We start from the raw sequence: 21149 nt of genomic DNA, 5'->3' as shown, positions 1-21149 counted from the left end.
AACTTAACCTTGGTGGAGGTCACGTTTAAGAACAAGATAACAAATGAATAAACAAAAGAGGACCAAGAGAAAGACGACACATTGGAGGTTTTCCTGAGTTTTTGAGAATGTGCATTCTTAACAATAAAATTTAAACTATTTTTTGTTGTTTTTTCATATGTATTAAAGAGACTGAATTAACAAAGTGAAGAATCTATATTTTTGAATACAAGTAGTCAGACCTATAGTGTCATTAAAAAGTAAAAAACATGATGAGGTCACTCGTTCAGAGGCTGAATAAACACAGCTCAGTGTTCATAACGTGTTCATACGTGTTGCACAGATCAAAGAATCTGTTGAATATCAAAGCGTACATGTGACCAACAAACATCAGAGACAGACTGCAGAGGTGTTTGTGGTGATATTAGTGGCAGATTAAAAGCCAATATACACATTTAGACAGAGATTTTCCCCCTTCTTGTTTACCATAAATCAGACTGAGTTACAGACTGAACTGTTTCCGACCTGTTTACACAGACATGACCACATCAGAGCTGAAACACAAAGGGTTAAACACCTTTGATGACTGCACACACTCAGATTAACATGGAATCTACTGAGAGTGTATTTATTCATGTTTCAAAGCAGGAGGAAATGTTTTGAAGCTGTTTGTGTGTATGGACTTAAGCTGCTGTGATCTGCTGTCAGGAGATGTAATTAACACTCACTTATAGAGTATTAACCACACACACACACACACACACACACACTGCCAAAACAATGATTATTTCTAATAATTAATTTGATCACATTCAAGTCAAGTGTTGTTTTCTCTGCCTGAACATTCAGACTCCATTAGCATCTAAATATCTTCATGGTGCCTGGAGAACAAACTCTTCTTTTTCACTCCCTGGTTCATCATTGTATGTTCATTTTATATATTATATATTTATATATTTTTATATATATAAATATGCACATATATATATATATATATATATATATATATATATATATATATATGTGTGTGTGTGTGTGTGCATATTTATATCATTAACTCAAGGTCCAGGTTCAGGGTTTTTATCTCAGGGTTCATACTGTAGCTGGGTGTTCAGAGGGGTTTAGCGTAGCTGAGTGTTGTAGTGTAACTCAGGTCTTACATTAGTTCAGGGGTTATTAACTCTGTGTTTCAGTATCTGTGGGTTTACATTAGCTCCAGTCTTAGGTTAGCCCAGGGTTTAGGTTAGCTTGATATTTAGGTTAGCTTAATATTTAGGTTAGCTTAATATTTAGGTTAGCTTAATATTTAGGTTAGCCCAGGGTTTAGGTTAGCTTGATATTTAGGTTAGCTTAATATTTAGGTTAGCTTAATATTTAGGTTAGCCCAGGGTTTAGGTTAGCTTGATATTTAGGTTAGCTTGATATTTAGGTTGGCTTGATATTTAGGTTAGCTTAATATTTAGGTTAGCTTAATATTTAGGTTAGCCCAGGGTTTAGGTTGGCTTAATATTTAGGTTAGCCCAGGGTTTAGGTTAGCTCAGGGTTTAGGTTAGCTTAATATTTAGGTTAGCTTAATATTTAGGTTAGCCCAGGGTTTAGGTTAGCTCACATTAGGGGGTCCAGGCTGAGTCATCTTTTAGATTAATTTAGGGACTGAGTTCAGAGTTTGGAATAGTTCAGAATTAGCTCAGGTACTAGGTTAGCTCATGGTTTAAGTTATCTCAGGTCTTATATTAGCCTAATTTAGCTCAGGCAGCATTTAGGTACCAGGTTTTATTTTAGCTCAAGTTAGTTGTTATGTTCAGTTTATCTCAGCATTTATGTTAGCTTAAGGTTAGCCAAAAAATAAACAGCTGATTTACATAAAGTTAATGATTCATCTTCTGTGATGCAACAAGGTTTCTATTGTAGTTATACCAGAGCTAATGCTAATAATATCAGTGTTTGTGTCAATGTGAAAGATTCTTCATTAAAGAAGTCTCATCCACTTCCTGTTTACTTTTCCATCTGATGGAGCTTCTGCCTGTCCTGTCGTCATTTTCTGTGACGAACAAAGGAGCCGTCACAGGAAATTAAAGAGCAGATAAGAAGCATGTGAACACACATGAGCTGGTTTCCATCAGTCTGACACTCCCGGGGTTAACATGGGGAGGACAGGTGCAAACACACACAGGTAAATGGGTGTTGTCAGGTTACAGCAGGTTTTAATGGCGACAGAGGTCAGAGGTCAGATACAGAGTTAGGTACAGTTTCACATCTCAACACTTTGGTTTCAGACTGAAAAATTAATCAAGATGAAAGAACATGTTCCTTAAATAAAACTCACGTTCACACAAATCTCTTTAATTAATGCAAAACTCCCTAAAATAATTAAGGGATTCATACATCATGCAGGACAACAACGTATTTATGTATTTTTCACCTGAAATCTTAAGTGCTTACTTTCTAATGTAGCAACAAGACTTAAGTAACTTTGCCACTAAAGGAAAGTTTAATTCACTTTACAAAAATATATGTGATCCCTGTAAACACCAAATTCAGGCCAAATGACGCTAGCTTTTCTATGGGACCTTCTGGAACTGTCTCCAACACTAGTAGTAGTAACCAGGTACTACTGTCGAGGCTGTGTTAGCATTTCATCAGCTAGCTACAATATTGTGTGGGGTTAAAGGTCATGATAGAACAGCCTCACTGAGCACTGGAACATCTGCTGTGTCCTAGATGACATTACAGCTGTGTCTCAGTTCAGGGACCAAATCCACCTGAAGACCGACTGCATCACAGCGGCGAAACTACACTGTCATGTTTCAAAGGCTCCTTTGAGATGTTTGAGTTTCAGCCTCAGTTCTTTCTGCATCACTGCATCACTGCAAGTTAGCTGAGTTAGCATTTATTACAGGCGTGTTCAAAACCACTTCCTATTTACTATGTAGTGCACCACGTTTACTGTTTGTTGTCCTCAGAAATACACAATGGAACCAAAACCCCACAATAACTCTACATTTTCTAAGTGTGAAAGTTACTGTTGTGCGTCTCTCCAGCTGTTAGTGATGACGCAATAATAATGATTAGTGTCTGACACCTGAATTTACTGCTCGCTATTGAGTAAACTATAGAGTCTGTTATATAGGGAGGAGTGACACAGCCTCTTACTTTGAAAACTGCAGCATTTACAGTAATGACTGGTGTGTGTGTGTGTGTGTGTGTGTGTGTGTGTGTGACAACCCTATGGGTTTATGTTGCCACCAGTTTCAATTACTTCAACTTTGTTTCTGAGAAATCGTGTTCTGTCATTGGGACAGATGGCTGTAAACACTACAATACCCATGAGCCTCAGCCACTGTTGCTACTGGAAGCAAAGGCAAAAACACTTTGTTGTCACAGTTGACAGTAACACATGTTGCCATAGTTACTGAATTCAACCACAGTTTACTGTGAACTGATTTAAACTGCAGATTTCAAAATCAGTGGCATCATCAATCAGCTTGCAGCCAGTGATGGATTGTGGGACAATGGGCCCCTGAGCAGATTCATGTTAAAGCCCCCCCACCGTTCCTCCACAGGAGCAAGACACCCACACTGACAGAGACGCAAAACTGTTGTTGTTCTGTGTCTTTGTAGCTGTTTTATGTTTCTGTAATTCATTCAGTCTCTTTGGGTCGTTGTGTGTCCCTTTCAGTGACAGTCTGGAGGTGAAGCCGTGGCCCCCCCCTGACCCTTTGGGCCCCTGGGCCTGTAATGCATCCACAATTGTACCTTTGACTTTTCATCAAAGAAGCAGATGTTTTGTGACACTGTTGTTGGTCATTTGTTGAACCAGGGGAGTTTCATGTTGTGAGTCGCTGACATTGTCTCATTGTCTGACTGAGACTTTACTGAACCAGTGGTGCTGGCTCCTCCCACCTCACAACTCTACTGGATGTGGAAATTAGAGACACTGTCCCCTTAAGAAACGTCCGGAGTCTGCTCTGTTCTGACTGTGACAACAGGAAGTCTGATGATGAAGGTGAAACATGGAGACAACATCAACAACATAGACAGATGTGTGTGTGTGTGTGTGTGTGTGTGTGAGTGTGTGTGAGTGTGTGTGTGAGTGTGTGTGTGTGTCACTCCTCCGTCTCTTCTTCTTCGCTGTAGTCGCTCAGAGGAAACTCACGACTCTCCTTCTGTGTGTTGTAGCTTTTCCTGTGCATCGCACACTCCTGGTCGATGATCGCCTGCAACACACACACACACACACACACAGCTGATCAGTGACCCCCCCACGTCTCTGTGGTGTAATTGTGGGTTTATTAAGTAGAAATGTTTCCTCTTTGCTTTGAAGGCTGAAGCTTCTGATCTGTGATCAGTCTAATCACTGTGTAATGACTTCACACACACACTTTGGCTTCAACATCACACACACACACACACACACACACTTCCTGTTGACCTGTCAGGACCTGTCACTATACACACTCTGCGTGTGTGTGTGTGTGTTTGTGTGCCCTGATTTTGTGTTTCATTGACACTGAACCCAGCAGCTGCCTCATGGTGTGTGATGTGACAAACAACAACAACAACAGTGTTCAGTGCTGATGGAGAAAGTGACAGTGGTTTCCATGGTGACTGAACAATAACACTGGATACAGACGACATTCTTTCAGTGTGATGACACTTAAACTGTGACATTTTGCAGTGAAAATAATTCACCTCAGTTGATTCTCTCGCAGGGTCAGTGACCTGTGACCTGTGACCTGAGTTTGCTCTGTTGACCTGTATCAGAGACTGTAGCTCATTAACTGAGTCACCATCAAAACTCCTGAGTACAAACTGCTTCACACAGTTAGGACGGGGGTGGGGTGGGGGGGTAAATCAGGGTCGGGGGGCCCTTCTATATGAGCCCTCATGGGTGAACGGCTGAACTGGTGGGTCTGTGGGGGGGGTCTGCTCTGTGAAGTCGCCCTCATGATGGAGTACACTAGCATTATGGCAGAATGGGCGTGTCCTTGACTCTGGGACAGTCCCACTCAGTTCAGCCACGCCCCTGTCAGCCCAACCATCGACCTCCACACTGAAGTCACCTGACATTAAAGGTTTATCACAGACATGTCCGAGGTTTAACTGGGGATGGGGCTTTTTTAACAAACTCTTCTGTGCTGGTGGGGGCCACTGAACGGATCAGGCGCTCTCTGTATTTTTGCACCACCACCACTCAGACTGCTGCAGCTACATCAACAAAACTATGTTTTCATTTTAAAACTGCTCTGGTGCAGAGAAACGAGGGACCGCAAAGAGACAACAAGGTCAGGAACACCTTCATTCATTCTCCCTGTTGTTTCACCACTGGTAGTCCAGGCTGATAACAGCCAATCAGGAGCCACCGTGGGCGTCTACATCATCGTTTCCAAAGGTCTCTGTTTGTGTCCGTCCAGACTACAACACAACCTGGAGTTTTAGACTAAAACGGGTCCAGCAGCATTTCTGCAAGTCTCTGTTTTAGAGGCTGAAGACTCTGGAGGAGAGTGGACTGAGGAGGAAACAGAGAAGAAGAGACGAGTTTAAAACTAAAACATAGAAGAAGAGATGAGAACCCTAACCCTCTTCCTCACTCTTCATTAACTCTTTACTGCCTGAAACCCTGAGAACATAATGGGCGGAGTCAATGAAAACATGTGTGGTGACCAGTTACCATTTTCTCCTCTCGGACCGCAGGGTTACGTAACAGGAAGCAGAGCGGCGCGTACAGGATGTTGATCACCCCGATAAACACCATGAGACAAGGGAAACCCACCGCCTGCACCAGAGCGCCCCCTGTGGACGGTCCTGGAACAACAGACCCAGATCTTCATTCATGAGGCTCAGTTCTGTCATGATGTGTTTTCATCATCATCACATTATAATTGTTTATAATGAATTTATAAAGTTTTCCATCAGCCCGTTGGTCCTCCACCACCTGCAGTCACAGAGTCACTCGGTCCTGATCCGTCTGTCCGACTGAGACTGACTCATGTTCGCAGCACTTTAATGTGGAGGAAGTCATTTTACTTTATTTATTGTTGGGTCTAAATGATATTTTCCTTTGAAACGTAGTGTGTGTGTGTGGGTGTGTGTCTTACCGATAGCGAAGCCCATACACAGCGCCACATCAGCGATGGCATAGACACTGCCGTAGACGGAGGCGTGGCGGATGTCAACCAGGTAACCCATGATGGCCATCATGGAGGAGTCCACCATACCTGCAGATCAAACACCATCACTTCAACAGTCAGAGTGAAAACAACGTGTCGTCGTTTCCACAGTTAATCGTTAATTTGATAACTGAGATTCAGTGACGTCATGAGTCTGTTGATAGTCACCTATAGCGAATCCCAGACCTCCGTTTGGTCCAATCAGACCATAGATACTGGTGGCAAAAGGAACCTGTAACACACACACACACACAATCTTAGTGGCAGCTGAAGTCCTGAGAAACAACTGGTTAAATTGGAGGTTTTTAACATGGAGTTTGGTTGGTTAGGGATGAATGAACAGATTACTGATCTGATGGATGAGTGGAGAGACTGATTACAGTTTTGACTGGTGGATGAATGGATGAATGAACAGGTTGGTTGGATGAGTAAAGCAATGAATGGATGAGTGACTGATAGGCGATGGGTTGGATGGACAGATTATTGTATGATGGATGGACGAATGAATGAATGAATGGATGAACAGATAATCTGACTGGATGAGTGGATGAGCAGATGGATGGATGAGTGGGGGGATCAGAGGAGTACTTACACACAGCAGACTGATGCCAACGATAAACATCCCTAACATGGAGCAGAGCCACCTGGAGACAGAAATACCCATCAGCCACCTGTGTTTCTGTCCCCGGCAGGTTTCCCAGAAACCTCCAGGATCAGGTCTGAACAGGACCCAGAGTTTCCAGAAAACTTAATCTGTTAATCTGCTGATTCAACGTCTTCCTCTGTGACACACACACACACACACACACACACACACACACACACTGACCGTCCCATCTTATTGGCCAGGAGACCAAACAGGTTTGTTCCTATCAGGTAGGAGACGCTGGCAGGGAGGAAGGCCATACCTGCAACATAACACACACCTGTTAGAGGGGGGAGGGGCCATCACCTGAACCTGGACCAGAAGTTGGGGGGCAGACAGTGGATCATACCAAGTTGCCATCTAGGGGAGCACATGGTCTGCATCATCCAGATGGGCAACGTCGGCTCCAGGATGGCGACGCCCATGTTAGCGAAACACAGAGACCCTGGAGACAGAAAGACGAGAACACGTCTGCCTCACTGCACTGACCCCGCCCACGAGTATGGGCTTGACTGACAGGAGTGTTAGCCTATCACAGTCAGCTCGTCCCCCCTCAGCTCCACCCAGGAGCGTCTCTTACCTGCACTGATGAGGATGTATGGATCCTTTAACAGGGTCAAGAGCGGGGTCCCCTCCACGCTCTGAAACACAGGAAGCCGTCACACTGAGGCTGAGCACAGGTCAACACACCTGAGCGCACCTCACCGTGTCACTGTCAGTCTACACACGCCCCTCCACCAATCCAATCACAAGACCACAACCAGCTGTGATGTCATAGGTTGCTGAATCACAACAAACCAGATCAGAGTTTTAAAGTGGACTCACCCCAGGAGAGATCTTTGAAGGCTGCAGGATGCACAGCTGTAACGCTGCAACACACACACACACACACACCGGTGGAACAAAGCCTGCTACTAGTTCACACACCTGACACTCACCTGACACACACACACCTGACACACACCTGACACACACCTGACACACACACACCTGATACACACCTGACACATACTTGACACACACACACCTGATGGACTCACATATTCAATGCATGCTTTTAATTTGGCGGTCTGTCAGTGGGGTCCAGGACCAGGTCTTACCTCCATCAAACACAGCCAGGAAGGCCAGGATCAGGAAGGGGGCGCTCTTCCCCACAAAGTCGTACATCAAACTGCCAAACGGAGCCCCGACTGAAACACAACACACACACACACACACACACACACACTGAAGAGATGGCTCACAGTTTGCTGCAGGGCCATCTGGTTCCCTTTAGGGTCCAGGTCTGAGAAATACACTGTGTCTCAAAAAGATAGAAGTACAAGTGTGTGTGTGTGTGTGTGTGTGTCTGTCAGTGTGTGTGTGTGTGTGTCTGTCAGTGTGTGTGTGTGTGTGTGTGTGTGTGTGTCTCACTCAAGACTCCCATGGCCAGTCCTCCCAGTGCAATGCCCATGGCAATGCCTCTCTCCTCATCATCTGTGTACACACTGGCCAGCATACCCAGACCTACACACACACACACACACACACACGTACACAAAGTGTTGTCAGATAAAATTGTTGGAGTGTGTGTGTGTGTGTGTGTGTGTGTGTGTGTGAGTGAGTGTTGACCTGCCACAGAGGAGAAGGACGAGCCGATTCCCTGCAGAGAGCGAGCGAAGAACAGCAGAGCATAGGTACCTGAGAACGCAAACACTGACACACACACACACACACACACAATTAGACGTTATAAAAGACACACTGATGTGTGTGTGTGTGTGTGTGTGACTTACTGATGGTCGACACAAACATGATGATGAATCCAGCAAACATGGGGATGTGATACCCGATCCTACAGAGAGAGACAGAGAGAGAGAGAGACTCAGAATCAAAGGCAATAATCATCATTGATCTCCAGCTGCAGCTGATTGACCCACTGACCTGTTGGTGAGAGGACCAACAAACGGGTTGATCAACAACTGGACCAGAGCTTTAGACGCAAACAACAAACCAACACGAACATTCTCCTCCTCCAGAAATACACTGTCCTGAAGACAGGAGGAGTCCTGCAGGAGGAGAGGAGGGGGGAGGAGAGGGGAGGGGAGGAGAGGAGAGGAGAGGGGAGGGGAGGGGAGGGGAGGGGAGGGGAGGAGAGGGGAGGGGAGGGGAGGGGAGGGGAGGAGAGGAGAGGAGAGGGAGGAGGGGAGGGGAGAGGAGGGAGGAGGGGCGAGGGGAGGGGAGGGAAGAGGAGAGGAGAGGGGAGGGGAGGGAGGAGGGGAGGAGAGGGGAGGGAGGAGGGGAGGGGAGAGAGGAGGGAGGAGAGGGGAGGGGAGGGAGGAGAGGGGAGGAGAGGAGAGGGGAGGGAAGGGAGGGAGGAAGGGAGGAGAGGAGAGGAGAGGAGAGGGGAGGAGAGGAGAGGAGAGGGGAGGAGGGGAGAGGAGAGGAAACAAGGAGAGGAGACATAATATCAATCAGCTGGATCAGTGATGTAAATGATGACGTGATTATTGATTATTGATGATGGAGTGATCGGTGATGTCGTCCTCCACCCACTGTAGCATTTCTGGTCTGGTTGGTCTGCAGGTCCGAGGGGTCAGGGGTCGGCTCAGTGCGGATCTCCTGCAGACTGAAGGAGGTGTTGTCAAACAGAGACACCAGAGGAGGGAGGGAGGGGGGAGTCAACCGCCGGCTCTGCTCCGGTGCACTGTGGCTGGGCCGAGGGAGGGGGGGGGGCTGGGCGGTCTGAGGCTGTGAACTGGGATGCTCCATAGCGTAGAGGAACGTGGGGATGATGGGAACTGTGGGAGGAGGCGGAGCCTGAGTCACTGATTCATTCACTGGTAGAAATGAAGTCAATCAACAGCATCAACTTCTGCTCAGTGTCTCTGTTCCTGCCTCGTCTACAAACAACTGGTGCTGCCAGGAATTTATTCAACATATTCAAGTATTTGTCACAATTTTAATGCAGAATAAAACCGGCTCCCGGCAGATTTCTGATTTGGAGACAGACGCCAAGAAAACCAGCTACACCAGCAGATACAATAATAAGAACTTCTGTCGTATTCTCATCTCACATCCCCCAGTGTCAGTGATGTAGGACCCAGGATAGAGCCATGGGGGACACCACAGGAGACAGACCCACATGTTTAATTAGTTTAGTGAGTCGTGATTGATGGATGGTTGATGGATTTGTTAAGAGATGAAAAACATCTAATTGAACCTGTAAAAAAACAGAGCAGGTGTGTAACAGCATATAAAACCATGTGAGGCTAAAAGAGCAGAAGAGACTGAAGGATACGACTGTGATCCGAGACAGCAGGCTTTAAAGTTCACGGTCAAGAGGTTGTGTGTGTGTGTCTGTGTGTGTGTGTGTGTGTGTGTGTGTGTGTGTGTGTGTGTGTGTGTGTGTGTGTGTGTGTGTGTGTGTGTGTGTGTGACCTCTGCAGCCTTTACTTTAGCTCTGAGTCTAACAGCTGACGACAGCTTTGCCCTCGAGGTCTCTAGTTGCATCACAGATCTGTGTCCGGCAGCTGAGGCTCCATTGTGGAGGAAGACGAGAGGACGGACGGTCCACCTCATGTCCTTAAGTCTGTGGACACTGTGACTCCTCTCTCCTGGTCTCCGTCTGTCCTGATGCTGCTGCAGTGGTTTGACACCAGAGCATCAGTGAGGCGGAGCAGTGACGGAGGTCTGACCGGTCAAGTTCCTCCACCCCAGACCGGGAAAACCAGAACCCTACGTATCGTTCCCCTGAAGGATGATGATCATGTGATGAACGTTGAAGAGGAAACATCACGATAATTTAGCAGCGACAGGAAACAGGGAGACAAACTGAGGCTTCACAGCTGCTGGTCTCAGCTGCTTTACCTGTGTCCACCAATCCAGGAGGGTAACGCCCCCAACCACTGACATCATAAATAACATCATTATTACTGTGATGTTACTGATGAGGGTGGTGACATTTAAATCATCCCTGTGTGTGTGTGTGTGTGTGTGTGTGTGTGTGTGTGTGTGTGTGTGTGTGTGTGTGTGTGTGTGTGTACTCACCAACCACAGTGAGCAGCATGTTGTCGAGCAGCAGAGCCACACACACCACCACCAGGACGAGTCTGGGAGAACCTCGACTCTGATGGAGCCACGCCATGTCTACACACACACACACACACACACACACACACACACACACACACAGAATTCAGAGGCATCAACTCACAAACTTCATGTAAATGAAGAAGTTTCTGTTTCTGATGGAGAGGGTGGAGACGTCCTCAGGTTCCTTAGAAACAACTAAAAGAACCTTGAACTCGATACAGGATCTGACTGGTGGCCAGTCCAGGTGAGACAGTGCAGGTGAGATGATGCTCTCCTCCTGGTCTGGTTGCAGCTGTAGATGAGAGAACTGGGCGAGGCCCAGGTACAAGGCATGTTTGGTTTAGTGCTCTGAGTTTGTCTCTCAGCTGGAGAGGACGTTTCACAGCAGCGTTGTTTTGTTGAAGTTCAGGGCCGAATCAAAGATGACAAAAAGATTTTAGCCTGAGCGTGGAGGTGGGGGGCCGGGGGTCCTAAGAGATGTGCTCCACCCCTGGTGCGGTCGGAGGGACCAAACAAGACCACTTCAGACTTACTATCATTTAACTGAATGTTTCACATCCTGCAGTGACTGAGAACTAACTGGTGTAAGAATAACTTCATCTCCAGGTTTAACGGAGCAGAGACGTCACCTCAGAGCAGCTGCTGCAGCGACCTGAACACGTTCAACATCTCCATGTGAGTCATGTTCTGAGCTGCAATAAAGAAACAGTGAAGTCACAGAGCAGCTCCTTCATATCACACCTGATCTTTAATAAACACCGTGATGATGTTATCGTCAGACTCCAGGTATTAGTCTGAGCCACAAACTGCTGCTTCATCCCTCTGCTCATCTGATCTCATGTTCAAACCAACACCGACTGCTCCTGTGTGGAGCCTCAGACACACACACACACACACACACACCATCCCTCCGCCTCACTACAGCACTAATGTGGATTAATCCACCACTCAAAACAATAATAATAATAATTTATTTATGCAGCACTTTTCGTACCACAGATGTAGCTCAAAGTGCTTTACAATAAAAAAAGACATAACACATTGAAACAAGGCAAACAGGACAATTACACAGGAACCTTCAGAGGTGTTTGTTGGACGTAGATTTTTGAACTTAGGACTGAGCCAGGCTAACCGTTCCCCCCTGTTTCCAGTCTTTATGCTAAGCTAAGCTAAGGCTACCTCCACACGACTACGTTTTCATTTTAAAACTAAAGCCGTCTTTGTCCAGATGGCCATTTTAGCTCATCAGGAACAATCTACATCCACACCAACACACCTAAAACACAGATCACATGACCACACACCTACACTGAGCATGTGCGAGCCGGTGTAAACAGGAAGCAGGTTGTCTCCTCTCGGTTGGTTCCAGTAAATCCTCTGAAGGAGGAACAGTAAAGACAGTTGTAGAGTTCAAATCCAGAACTGAGCTGAACAACAGCTGCTGCAGAGACAACAAGGTCAGTAACACTTTCATTCATTCTCCATGTTGTTTCACCACTGGTAGTCCAGGCTGATAACAGCCAATCAGGAGCCACCGTGGGCGTCTACGTCATCGTTTCCAAAGGTCTCTGTTTGTGTCCGTCCAGACTACAACACAACCTGGAGGTTTAGACTGAAACGGGTCCAGTTTCTGAGAGTCTCTGTTTTAGAGGCTGAAGACTCTGGAGGAGAGTGGATGGAGGAGGAAACAGAGAAGAAGAGACGAGTTTAAAAGTAAACCATAGAAGAAGAGATGATGTGTCGTGTGGGCGGAGCCTGTCTGCATCCTGACTACAGCCCTGAACTGAAGACACGGTCATGTGACTGACCTTCATCTGACCACCTGACTGACTGTCAGTATTTCTGACCAGACGTTGGCGCCAACACGACTTTGACAGAAGAATCAACTCTTTAACCATTTGTTTCAGTTTCTGTGTCTCCAGTGAAACAACTTGATGAGCAAACAAACTACATCAGATGAAATCTGTTCACACCTTGTTCACACAAATGTAACAACTGTGGATGTGGATCTAATGTCTAAAGATAAAATGATCATCATTTGGGACTTCAGGGCCTCCATAGAAATCATGACTTCCTGTTTTTACATCTCCTCGTTAGTGTGAACGTGAGCTGACTGTTTACTGTCTGTCTGCACTGACTGTTGATTGGTTTAGAGGCTCTTTCCTCCCTCACTAACACAGTTAAATAACACACACACACACACACACACACCTCCTTTTATTCTCTTATCTCTGTCATCTCGTTTGCTTCACCTCCACCTCCCTCTCTCTCTTCTGTTTGATGGAAAATTGATGTGAAATGTAATTTTGTCTCTGAATCTTTTGTTTGAAGCAGCAGAAACAAACAAACATGACATGATGGATCTTGCAGATCAGCTGAAAACTCTCAGGGTTTTATTGTTTTAATATAGACAAATAAGATTCAAATGAACACAAGCTGACCGAAGTAAAATATGATCAATACACATCCATGTGTGTTAAACAAGCCCACACACACACACACACACACACACACACACACACACGCACACACAATCATACTGACTGAAATTAATGTGAATAAAGATTCAAGTTAAACTGAATTTACAGGAGAAAAATATAAAAATGTAAATAAATGAAAAAGTCAAAACAAAGAGAAAAATATACAAACAAAAACTATTAAAATAGAATAAAACTATAAACTCAGAAAAATAAAAAATTGATAAAATTTAAATGTAATACATCTAAATTAAAATACATTAAATCAATAAAATAAAACAAAATTTAAATAACATTAAAATAAGCACACACAGAGAGAATATAAACAGAATACATCTTAATGTAATATCTAGGAAAATAAAAACTGCTGAAACTGAAACTCATAATAGATAAATCTTATGAACAAATTACTAATAAATAAATACATTTTATCTTTATTATTTTATTTAAATTTAGTAACTCTAAAATCAATAAAAGTAAATCAATAACAATATTAAATATACACATTTAAATGTGTTTTTATTTATATAACTGTATATCTGTGATTTAAAATTAAATATACATAAATAAAACAAAACATTTAAGGAAATAAAAGCTCAGTAGAAAATTCACATCATATAAGAATTTAAAACATATAGAAAACCTTCTAACAACATATAAGAACATTGAAAAATGAGCAAAATGCAGCTGATAAAAAAAATTTAAATGTAAAAATCATTAAAGCCAAATTAAAACTGATGGTTTAGGAAAATAAAAGCCAGCCTGAATCCAGTAAATCCTGACTGAGACTAAAGGACAGGTTAAAGACTTTTAAAGCAGCATCTGAATGAAAAAAGGAAAATAAACTGGTCTCTACAGTGACCTGATGACAGGAAGCTGTCTCCACACTGAACAAGGTTAAAGTGAAATGAACACACAGGTGGATCCTACCTGGACAACTGAAGCTCTTCTTCTTCTTCTTCCAGCCGCTGACCGACCGACTATATATCTGACCTGAGGGGAGGAGATGGAAAGAGACGAGGACAGAGGGGACAAGGGCAGGAAGAAGGAGAGAAGGATGGAAGGAGAGGAGGAGGTGGGTGTTTCCTTGCTTTTATTCTGATAATGATACAAACAGACAATATGGAGACTAACACACACACATTTACACACTGAACACGCAAATGATACACCCTCTGACCTGTGTGTGTGTGTGTGTGTGTGTGTGTGTGTGTGTGTCAGTAATTGTGAGCATCTGCTGTCCTTTTATTGAAGCCCTGGAACAACCTGCAGGCTGGAGACCTTATCACACACACATCTACACACACAAAAGGTCTGTTTACCCCGTGTTCTCTCTGTATGAAGTCTTCATGTGTGTTTGTCCACACGCTGCACGTATGAGCACAAATAATCCACAAAACAAACTCAATATTCAGTCAGACCCAAAGGAAATGTTACATCTGACACAGGTGTGTGTGTGTGTGTGTGTGTGTGTGTGTGTGTGTGTGTGTGTGTGTGTGTGTGTGTGTGTGTGTGTGTTGAAACCAACCTGTCTCCACGTCACTGCTGATCATTTTCCACATCATCCATCAGTTGTTCCAGACTTCCTTCCTTCCAGGCAGCTGCAGGTTTCACTTCATCTCAACAGGGACGGAGATAACATCAGGGAGGCCTGGGGCCACAGAGGGGGGGCCCTGTATGTCCATCCATCCATTAGCTATACGGCTTATCCTTGTAGGGGCCCCTGCATGTCAAACTGTTTCTTTTCTCCACGTCCAGCAGCTACAGATCAACACGATGATCCACGTGTCACCTGACTGTCCTCCAACCAGTCCTCTAGGTAGTTAGTTAGGTTCAGGAAAAGATGGTGATTTGGGTTAAAATAAGAACTTCCTCAACATTAGATGATCTTTGTTGTCATGGTTACAATAATAACAGTGAACGGTCATGGATAATAGAAACAACATAAACTGCTCCTGTCACATGGGAATCGAACACCGCTCTCCTGGGTCATATTCATCCATCCACCCCAACCTCCTCCTGACGTGGACTCTGTCGCTCTATAAACTACGTCACCGCACTTTTCCCTTTGCTCCTGTCATCATCACTACGACCACTAGATGTCGCCTAGCAACAGAACCTGACTCTGGGTCACAGTAACCTGCTGACAGACGACCTCTGACCTCGTTTGTTACAGTCTGGATCCAGTGGAGCTGCTGTGGACGGAGCTCAGAGCTGCTCACACCAGACACCCTGAGACTCTGGAGCAGCTCTGTAAGAGGACCGGTCCAGACCTCGTCCTGAACCTGGAGCAGGTCTGATCAGCAGCTCCTGAAAACCTGGTTCAGGTTCAACACTTATTAAATCCAAGGTTCACAGACTGTTTCCACAGCTGAGGAGGTTTAATGTTCCTGACTCAGGTCTGAGCAGAATTTCATCATTCACATATTTTTCTTGCCACTGTTTGTCCCAGCTCCGAGCTCTGAGTCTGGGGAGAGACAGAAAACATGAGATGTTGGAAGTGAGGGGGGGGCCCAGACATCCACAGGGGGTCATGTGGAGAGGAGCCAGCTGAGGTGGTTCAGGCGTCTGATCAGGCTCCTGGGTGCCTTCCTCCGGAGGTTTATAGGCACCTCCAGCTCCTGGGACACCTCAGGGTAGGACACATCTCAGGACCCCCCAGGAGGAACTGGACTCTGGACCGTGCATTTCATCTGAACCCTTAATTTTACTGATCCGTCTTGATCCTGATGACATGATGTAACTGTCCTGTCTTGTATGGACAGTTGTGTGATTGGCTGAGACACCTGTCCATTAAAACAAACACACCTGTAGACACACTGCTGTATTTATTGGAAGAGTCTCCATCTGTTTGGTGTCGTCTCACTTCTCTGTGTGTTAATCAGCTTTAATCACCTGTAAACACTCTCACATCCGCCGCCCGACACACAGCTTCAGCTCTAATGAGTCTTTATCATAACATTTCTGACCACATAAAGCAAAACCACACACACACACGCGCACACACACACACACACACACACACACACACAGCAACTCCTCAGATGGCTCTACCTGTCTCATGTCTCCAGGTGTGTTTTAATCTCTCTGTGGTCTCTGCGGTGTCACGTATCAAACGTCCCGCCTCACCTGAGGCCGCAGGGCTTCCAGGAAGGAAGAGAAGGCGGCGCTGTCTGCGCCGACTGATGCGGTTGAGCTTCAAACGCACCTTCAAAACTTCTGAGGAACAGGCAGCTGAGAGAGGATGGATCAGAGGGGTGGGGAGGGGTATAAAAACAAACGCACCTGAGGGCAGCAGCCAGGAGGAAACAGACGGTCGACAGAGTGAAGAGCTTCAGTGCAGGTTTCCTTTAGAGCTGAGCTGTTTGGATCCAGCAGCCAATTACAGAATTGAAGAAACAGATTTTTATTATCGCAAAGAATCAAAACAGCAAGAAGATTTTTTTTTGTACAGAGGCTAATGAAGGATTTATAATCAGAACAAGACGCTCAGTAAAAGTTATTCCACATCTGTAAATAAAGCTGTGAACAGGAAACGTCTTCGCTGTGAAACAGTAAACTGTGGAGAATCTGTAGTTAGAACTCTGTCAAAGGTCGACGGATAAACGGAGGATCCAGGGGCTGACGACTGATCGATCACAGGATGTGGACGTGGCGCAGCGTGCTGTGTGTGTCTGTGGTTTGTGGTCTGGCTCTGGACTCAAACACCATCAGATCGTCCAAAGAAACCACGGCGCAGAGCTCCGAGCAGCTGGTAAGAGACCAGACGACCAGTTTCTACTCTGAGGCCGACACACTGAGCTTCTCACTCATTGCTCTCATCCATGTGGACGTATTGTTAGAGCTGCACAGCTGATACAAGACGCAGTAAGAACAGAGACAGTTTTAGTAGCAGCTCTAACGAATCAATATTCATTTCCACAGATGAATGAAAGTCAGAATGTGAAGGAATCAATGTGTCAGTTCTTGAACATGATTATTAATGGTTATTAATGGTTGATCAGTACAGTAACAATCTCCTCATTCAAACACCACAACAGAGCAACTACACCCAACTATGGCTCATCATCACCTGCTGCACCAACCACCTGTGGGCTCGTTAACCCCAGCTCACCTGGTAGAATACTCGTACCAGTACCTGTATCAGTAGTGGTTGTAGTATTACTGGCGGTAAAAACATAGTACTAAATGTAGTACTACTGTTAACTTCTAACATCTAAGATCATAACGGTGACGTCACTCTCACCTGTCCATCAGGATCGTTCCCATGACGACCAGGTGGAGCGGGCGACACAACGCCAGACCGAGACCGAGACCAACTTCAACTCCCGTCGACGGCCGACGACGCCATGTTCTACACCTGACTGCTCCGTACCTGCGGTCAGTGACAGGCAGACTCACAACACCTGGACACAGTCACTCACACCTGTTAACACACCTGTTAACACACTGAGGGTCACGTGAGGCGTGTCAGGTCTGTGTCGGGAAAGATTGTGTCGCTCTATGAACTACATCACCGCACCACTAGATGTCGCCTAGCAACAAAACCTCACAAAGAAAGATGTGGAGGAGAATTCGAGGAGTTTGTTAGATGGAGAAAAAGTGCTTTACACAACGGGAGGGAGATTTAGTAAAATGACATTTATATATAAAATGATATTGTTACAATAAATCTGAACAGATTTAAAGAGAATAAATCTATATTTAGACCAGGATTTCCATCAGTTCTGGATCAGGTCACAAACATAAAACAGATGCTCTGATGTTTCTATATTTTTGTGGGTCGGTCGGGGTTACGGTCCAATACATCCACAGCTGTGTCGCTTTAAATGTTGCTGCAGCAAAGAATTGTGGGACAAAATCATCTTCTTTCCTTTCGTAAATGAAGGTCCATGTTTCCTCTGCTAAAGGAGATAAGATAGGAAGCACTGGAGCTCCTTTCCTTATCAGTTAAAGAGTTGGAACAACAGATACTTCCGGGTCACTTCATCCAGTCAGGAAGACTTTTCAACCGCAGCTGCTCAGGTGACAGGAAGTGCAGCAGAGTCACGTGTTCAAAACCTTAATGATGAGAAAACAAAAGGTGTTTTCCTCTAAGTGCTCGTGATGTTTACAGAGATCAGGAGTGGAACTGATTTTAGATGAAAATGACAGATCAGTGATTATTGATCAGCACATCAGCCTGTACCTCCATCAGACACCAAACACAACAACACGTTTCTGTTCTGACTTAGTTAAGCTCCTCCCCCACAGCCATGACAGTCATGGTTGTCATGACTACACTAGGCTGGAATCCATCTTCAAAAACCAGACGTAGAATCTGTAGCATGAATAGTTTGGGATCAATCCTCCCGCCCCCAGTCAGGGGCTTTGTTGTGAAAACTGTTGTGGATCCACTGACTCACTGATGGTCATTTAGGGACAGGCCACTGGATGGACCTCCAGGGTCTCTGTTTGATGTGGTCTAATCAATCATTCAATCAATCTGTCTATCAGATGGGAGGATGCAGTAACAGAGCTCAGAGGAGGCCGTCCTCTCAGGACAGACCGGCAGACAGACACAGAGACAGAGAGACAGACATCGACAGCTTCAACAGGACCAAAGGTGAGTGACTGGAGGTCAGCTGAATGTCCCAGCATGCACTGCAGCTGGAGCCAGTTTTAGGAGTGTTAAACTCTGCGTCTCTGTTTCAGCTCCAGAGATGTCGAGCTGCGTGCGGTCTGGGGACTGTGCGTCCGGTCTGTGCTGCGTCCGGTACCTGACCGGTAAACGGTGTCAGAGGATCCCGGTGGAGGGCGAGGCCTGTCTGCTGCGAGGCTCCACCAAAGTGAGGAGGAACCTGGGACGCTGTGACTGCGACGCAGGGCTGTCCTGCACCGCCATCAGCTGGACGGAGTCGGGCAAAAACAAGGGCCAGGGGGTGTGTCTGCCCCGCCCAAGCCAGGGCCAGAGGAAAACAAGGAATTCTGGGAAGAAGAGGAGGACGGCAGAGGGAAGCTGCTGAGAGATTCATCATGACCTGTGATTGAAGCCTCGGTTCAGTTTGTAGCTGCTTATTTTAGCTGTTTGAAAGTCAACATGTTGACCTGATCTTCTCGTGGTCAAGCTCCCAGGTCGTCACATCTGAGAGATGAACTTTTCTCTCCACATGGAGTCACGCAAGAGTCTGGGGCCCTTCAGTGGGGCCCTTCATTTTAAAGTTAAAGATATTTTCTCAAAAATAAAAGGTAGTCTTACAATAAAATGCATGAGTGTTATTCTCTCACAGCTGTCGTCTCGTTCTGTTGTCGTCATATTGACAAAATGGAGGAGCCTGACAAATACAGTCACACAACAACAGACCTGAGATCTGAGGGTTGTTTCTCATTCACAGGAAGGTGATCACATCATTATTCATTTCATCTTCCAAACACATTTTGAGGAAGGTTGAGTCAGCTTTGTGATGTCATGAAACCCAGGGGCCTGAGAGGTCAGGGCCCCTGACCAGTCTCAGTCCCAGCCTGGTCAGGTGATGAACTGATGAAGCCTCTTGGATGAGAGGTGAAACGTCTTCCTAGACAAATAACCACATCCAGTTGCTTTCGATTTAAAACTCCTTTGAGATACTATGACCTGGACAAATGAGAATATTCACAGGCTTTACTGCACAATGAAGTACTTTTACTGTGATACTGAATCTACAGGAAGTAATTATACTGTGGTACATGAATTTTAATATTTAGTCAGCACTTCCAGGCAGCGTGGTGCAGTGACTCTTAATTCTTAATTAATTTAGTGAATTAATTGTTAAAAACTGATGAATGGATGGATGAACCAATCAAAAGAGAAACTAATTTATTTCATTTCTACTGAATTTCACATGTGGTCAGCATCTGGAGCAAGAGCACTGGGGTCAGTTTTTGATGACATCACACAGAAAATCATTTTATAAGTAACTTCACCGTCACAGTGAACGTTCAGATGTGTTTACTCCTTTAATTACTGGAGGAAGCTGCTTTTTCAGCCTCTTCAGGAGCCTGTCGCCCAGAACACAGAGAAAAGGATAAAGAGCTCCCTCTGCTGGACACTTAGTCTGGAACATATACAAATATTTAGTTTACTGATTATAGTCAGATGTGATTAGTTGAATCAGTGAAGTTTGATCAGATAAGTTTATATTTTGTCACATGTGTCCTCTGTGGGTTTTTATTGATGTTTAATTCATCACATAAAGATTTAGGTCTGAACAGCTTTTAGCATCTTTAATGTGCTGCTCTCATTCCAGGTCTGACTTCAGTTTCCTCAGTCTGCTCTTTCAGTAACAGTGGTTCTACCACAAATGCTCAAAATTTAACTACAGTTAATGTAGCATCAAAATATTCAGTTTTTTGAGACAGTATGTTATATTTTGGGATTATTATTGATGCATTGTGTCACTTTAATGTTGCAGCAGGTAAAGGTTGGACTGATTTTAACTACTTTATAAACAGCTGTGGTTTTATCTTTAACAATAAATCATCTGTTGATTGTATTTTGTATCAATAATATCAACATTCACAGTCACTGGTTCCAAAGCTTTCAATGCTCGGTTGACGTGAAGGAGCATACAATGGGAACACTACTCTCCACCGAACACCACCTCAGACTGACGGGTGTTTTAGAGCCTGAGTCAGTGTCTTCTCAACAGAGTCCACGTTTGGACGCTGGATGTTCTCCTGAATCTGTTGATAAGTGAAAGGAGTCTGGTTTGTAACAGAACACTTGGTTCTGACTCACCCCCCAGCCCAGAGAGGCAGCACGGTTCCCCAGGACACGTCCCTGTG

At 45.1% G+C, this 21149-nt stretch overlaps 2 protein-coding genes across 7 annotated transcripts; one reads left to right on the top strand and one right to left on the bottom strand.

The window, feature by feature from the left end:
- Positions 1 to 1782: 1782 nt before the first annotated feature.
- LOC139624747 (chromaffin granule amine transporter) lies at positions 1783 to 16540 on the bottom strand. 3 transcript variants are annotated; one of them, XM_071484108.1, is made up of 18 exons: positions 16401 to 16540; positions 14875 to 15161; positions 14277 to 14339; positions 10825 to 10923; positions 9331 to 9575; positions 8719 to 8843; positions 8571 to 8629; positions 8209 to 8490; positions 7896 to 7985; positions 7621 to 7664; positions 7376 to 7436; positions 7145 to 7240; positions 6979 to 7057; positions 6742 to 6793; positions 6318 to 6381; positions 6078 to 6197; positions 5651 to 5784; positions 1783 to 4196 (listed from the first exon to the last, which is right to left on the bottom strand). In XM_071484108.1, the coding sequence occupies exons 2-18, from the start codon at positions 14909 to 14911 to the stop codon at positions 4086 to 4088; spliced, it is 1761 nt and encodes a 586-aa protein (XP_071340209.1). In that variant the 5' UTR covers positions 14912 to 15161; positions 16401 to 16540; the 3' UTR covers positions 1783 to 4085. The 3 variants fall into 3 exon arrangements, with proteins under 3 accessions (XP_071340209.1, XP_071340211.1, XP_071340210.1); XM_071484110.1 differs by lacking the exon at positions 16401 to 16540 and adding an exon at positions 10231 to 10527 and having other exon boundaries at positions 14875 to 15325; XM_071484109.1 differs by lacking the exon at positions 16401 to 16540 and having other exon boundaries at positions 8209 to 8301; positions 8407 to 8490; positions 14875 to 15322.
- LOC139624748 (dickkopf-related protein 4) lies at positions 10943 to 21105 on the top strand. 4 transcript variants are annotated; one of them, XM_071484114.1, is made up of 6 exons: positions 10943 to 11127; positions 11476 to 11544; positions 14312 to 14421; positions 17604 to 17726; positions 18843 to 18951; positions 19041 to 21105. In XM_071484114.1, exons 3-6 carry the CDS (start codon positions 14353 to 14355, stop codon positions 19349 to 19351), a joined length of 612 nt encoding a protein of 203 aa, XP_071340215.1. In that variant the 5' UTR covers positions 10943 to 11127; positions 11476 to 11544; positions 14312 to 14352; the 3' UTR covers positions 19352 to 21105. The 4 variants fall into 4 exon arrangements, with proteins under 4 accessions (XP_071340215.1, XP_071340214.1, XP_071340216.1 ...); XM_071484113.1 differs by having other exon boundaries at positions 10943 to 11544; XM_071484115.1 differs by lacking the exons at positions 10943 to 11127; positions 11476 to 11544 and having other exon boundaries at positions 13923 to 14421.
- Positions 21106 to 21149: the final 44 nt, after the last annotated feature.

Source organism: Trachinotus anak, unplaced genomic scaffold (genome assembly GCF_046630095.1).
Source record: "Trachinotus anak isolate AG129_WGS33_773 ecotype Australia unplaced genomic scaffold, CSIRO_AGI_Tana_v1 ptg000008l, whole genome shotgun sequence".
NCBI classification, from domain to species: domain Eukaryota; kingdom Metazoa; phylum Chordata; class Actinopteri; order Carangiformes; family Carangidae; genus Trachinotus; species Trachinotus anak.
This window is presented reverse-complemented; position numbering and strand designations above follow the sequence as displayed.

Excerpts from the sequence above, each read along its gene's own strand:
- LOC139624747 (XM_071484108.1), bottom strand. The coding sequence starts at position 14,911 with ATGATGTGGAAAATGATCAGCAGTGACGTGGAGACAG. Across the intron at positions 10,924-14,276 it reads GAAGAGCTTCAGTTGTCCAG|ACATGGCGTGGCTCCATCAG; the intron begins GTAGGATCCACC and ends GTGTGTGTGTAG. Across the intron at positions 9,576-10,824 it reads CATGCTGCTCACTGTGGTTG|TTCCCATCATCCCCACGTTC; the intron begins GTGAGTACACAC and ends CTCCTCCCACAG.
- LOC139624748 (XM_071484112.1), top strand. The coding sequence starts at position 16,990 with ATGTGGACGTGGCGCAGCGTGCTGTGTGTGTCTGTGGTTTGTGGTCTG. Across the intron at positions 17,101-17,603 it reads CGCAGAGCTCCGAGCAGCTG|GATCGTTCCCATGACGACCA; the intron begins GTAAGAGACCAG and ends CCTGTCCATCAG. Across the intron at positions 18,952-19,040 it reads CAGCTTCAACAGGACCAAAG|CTCCAGAGATGTCGAGCTGC; the intron begins GTGAGTGACTGG and ends TCTCTGTTTCAG.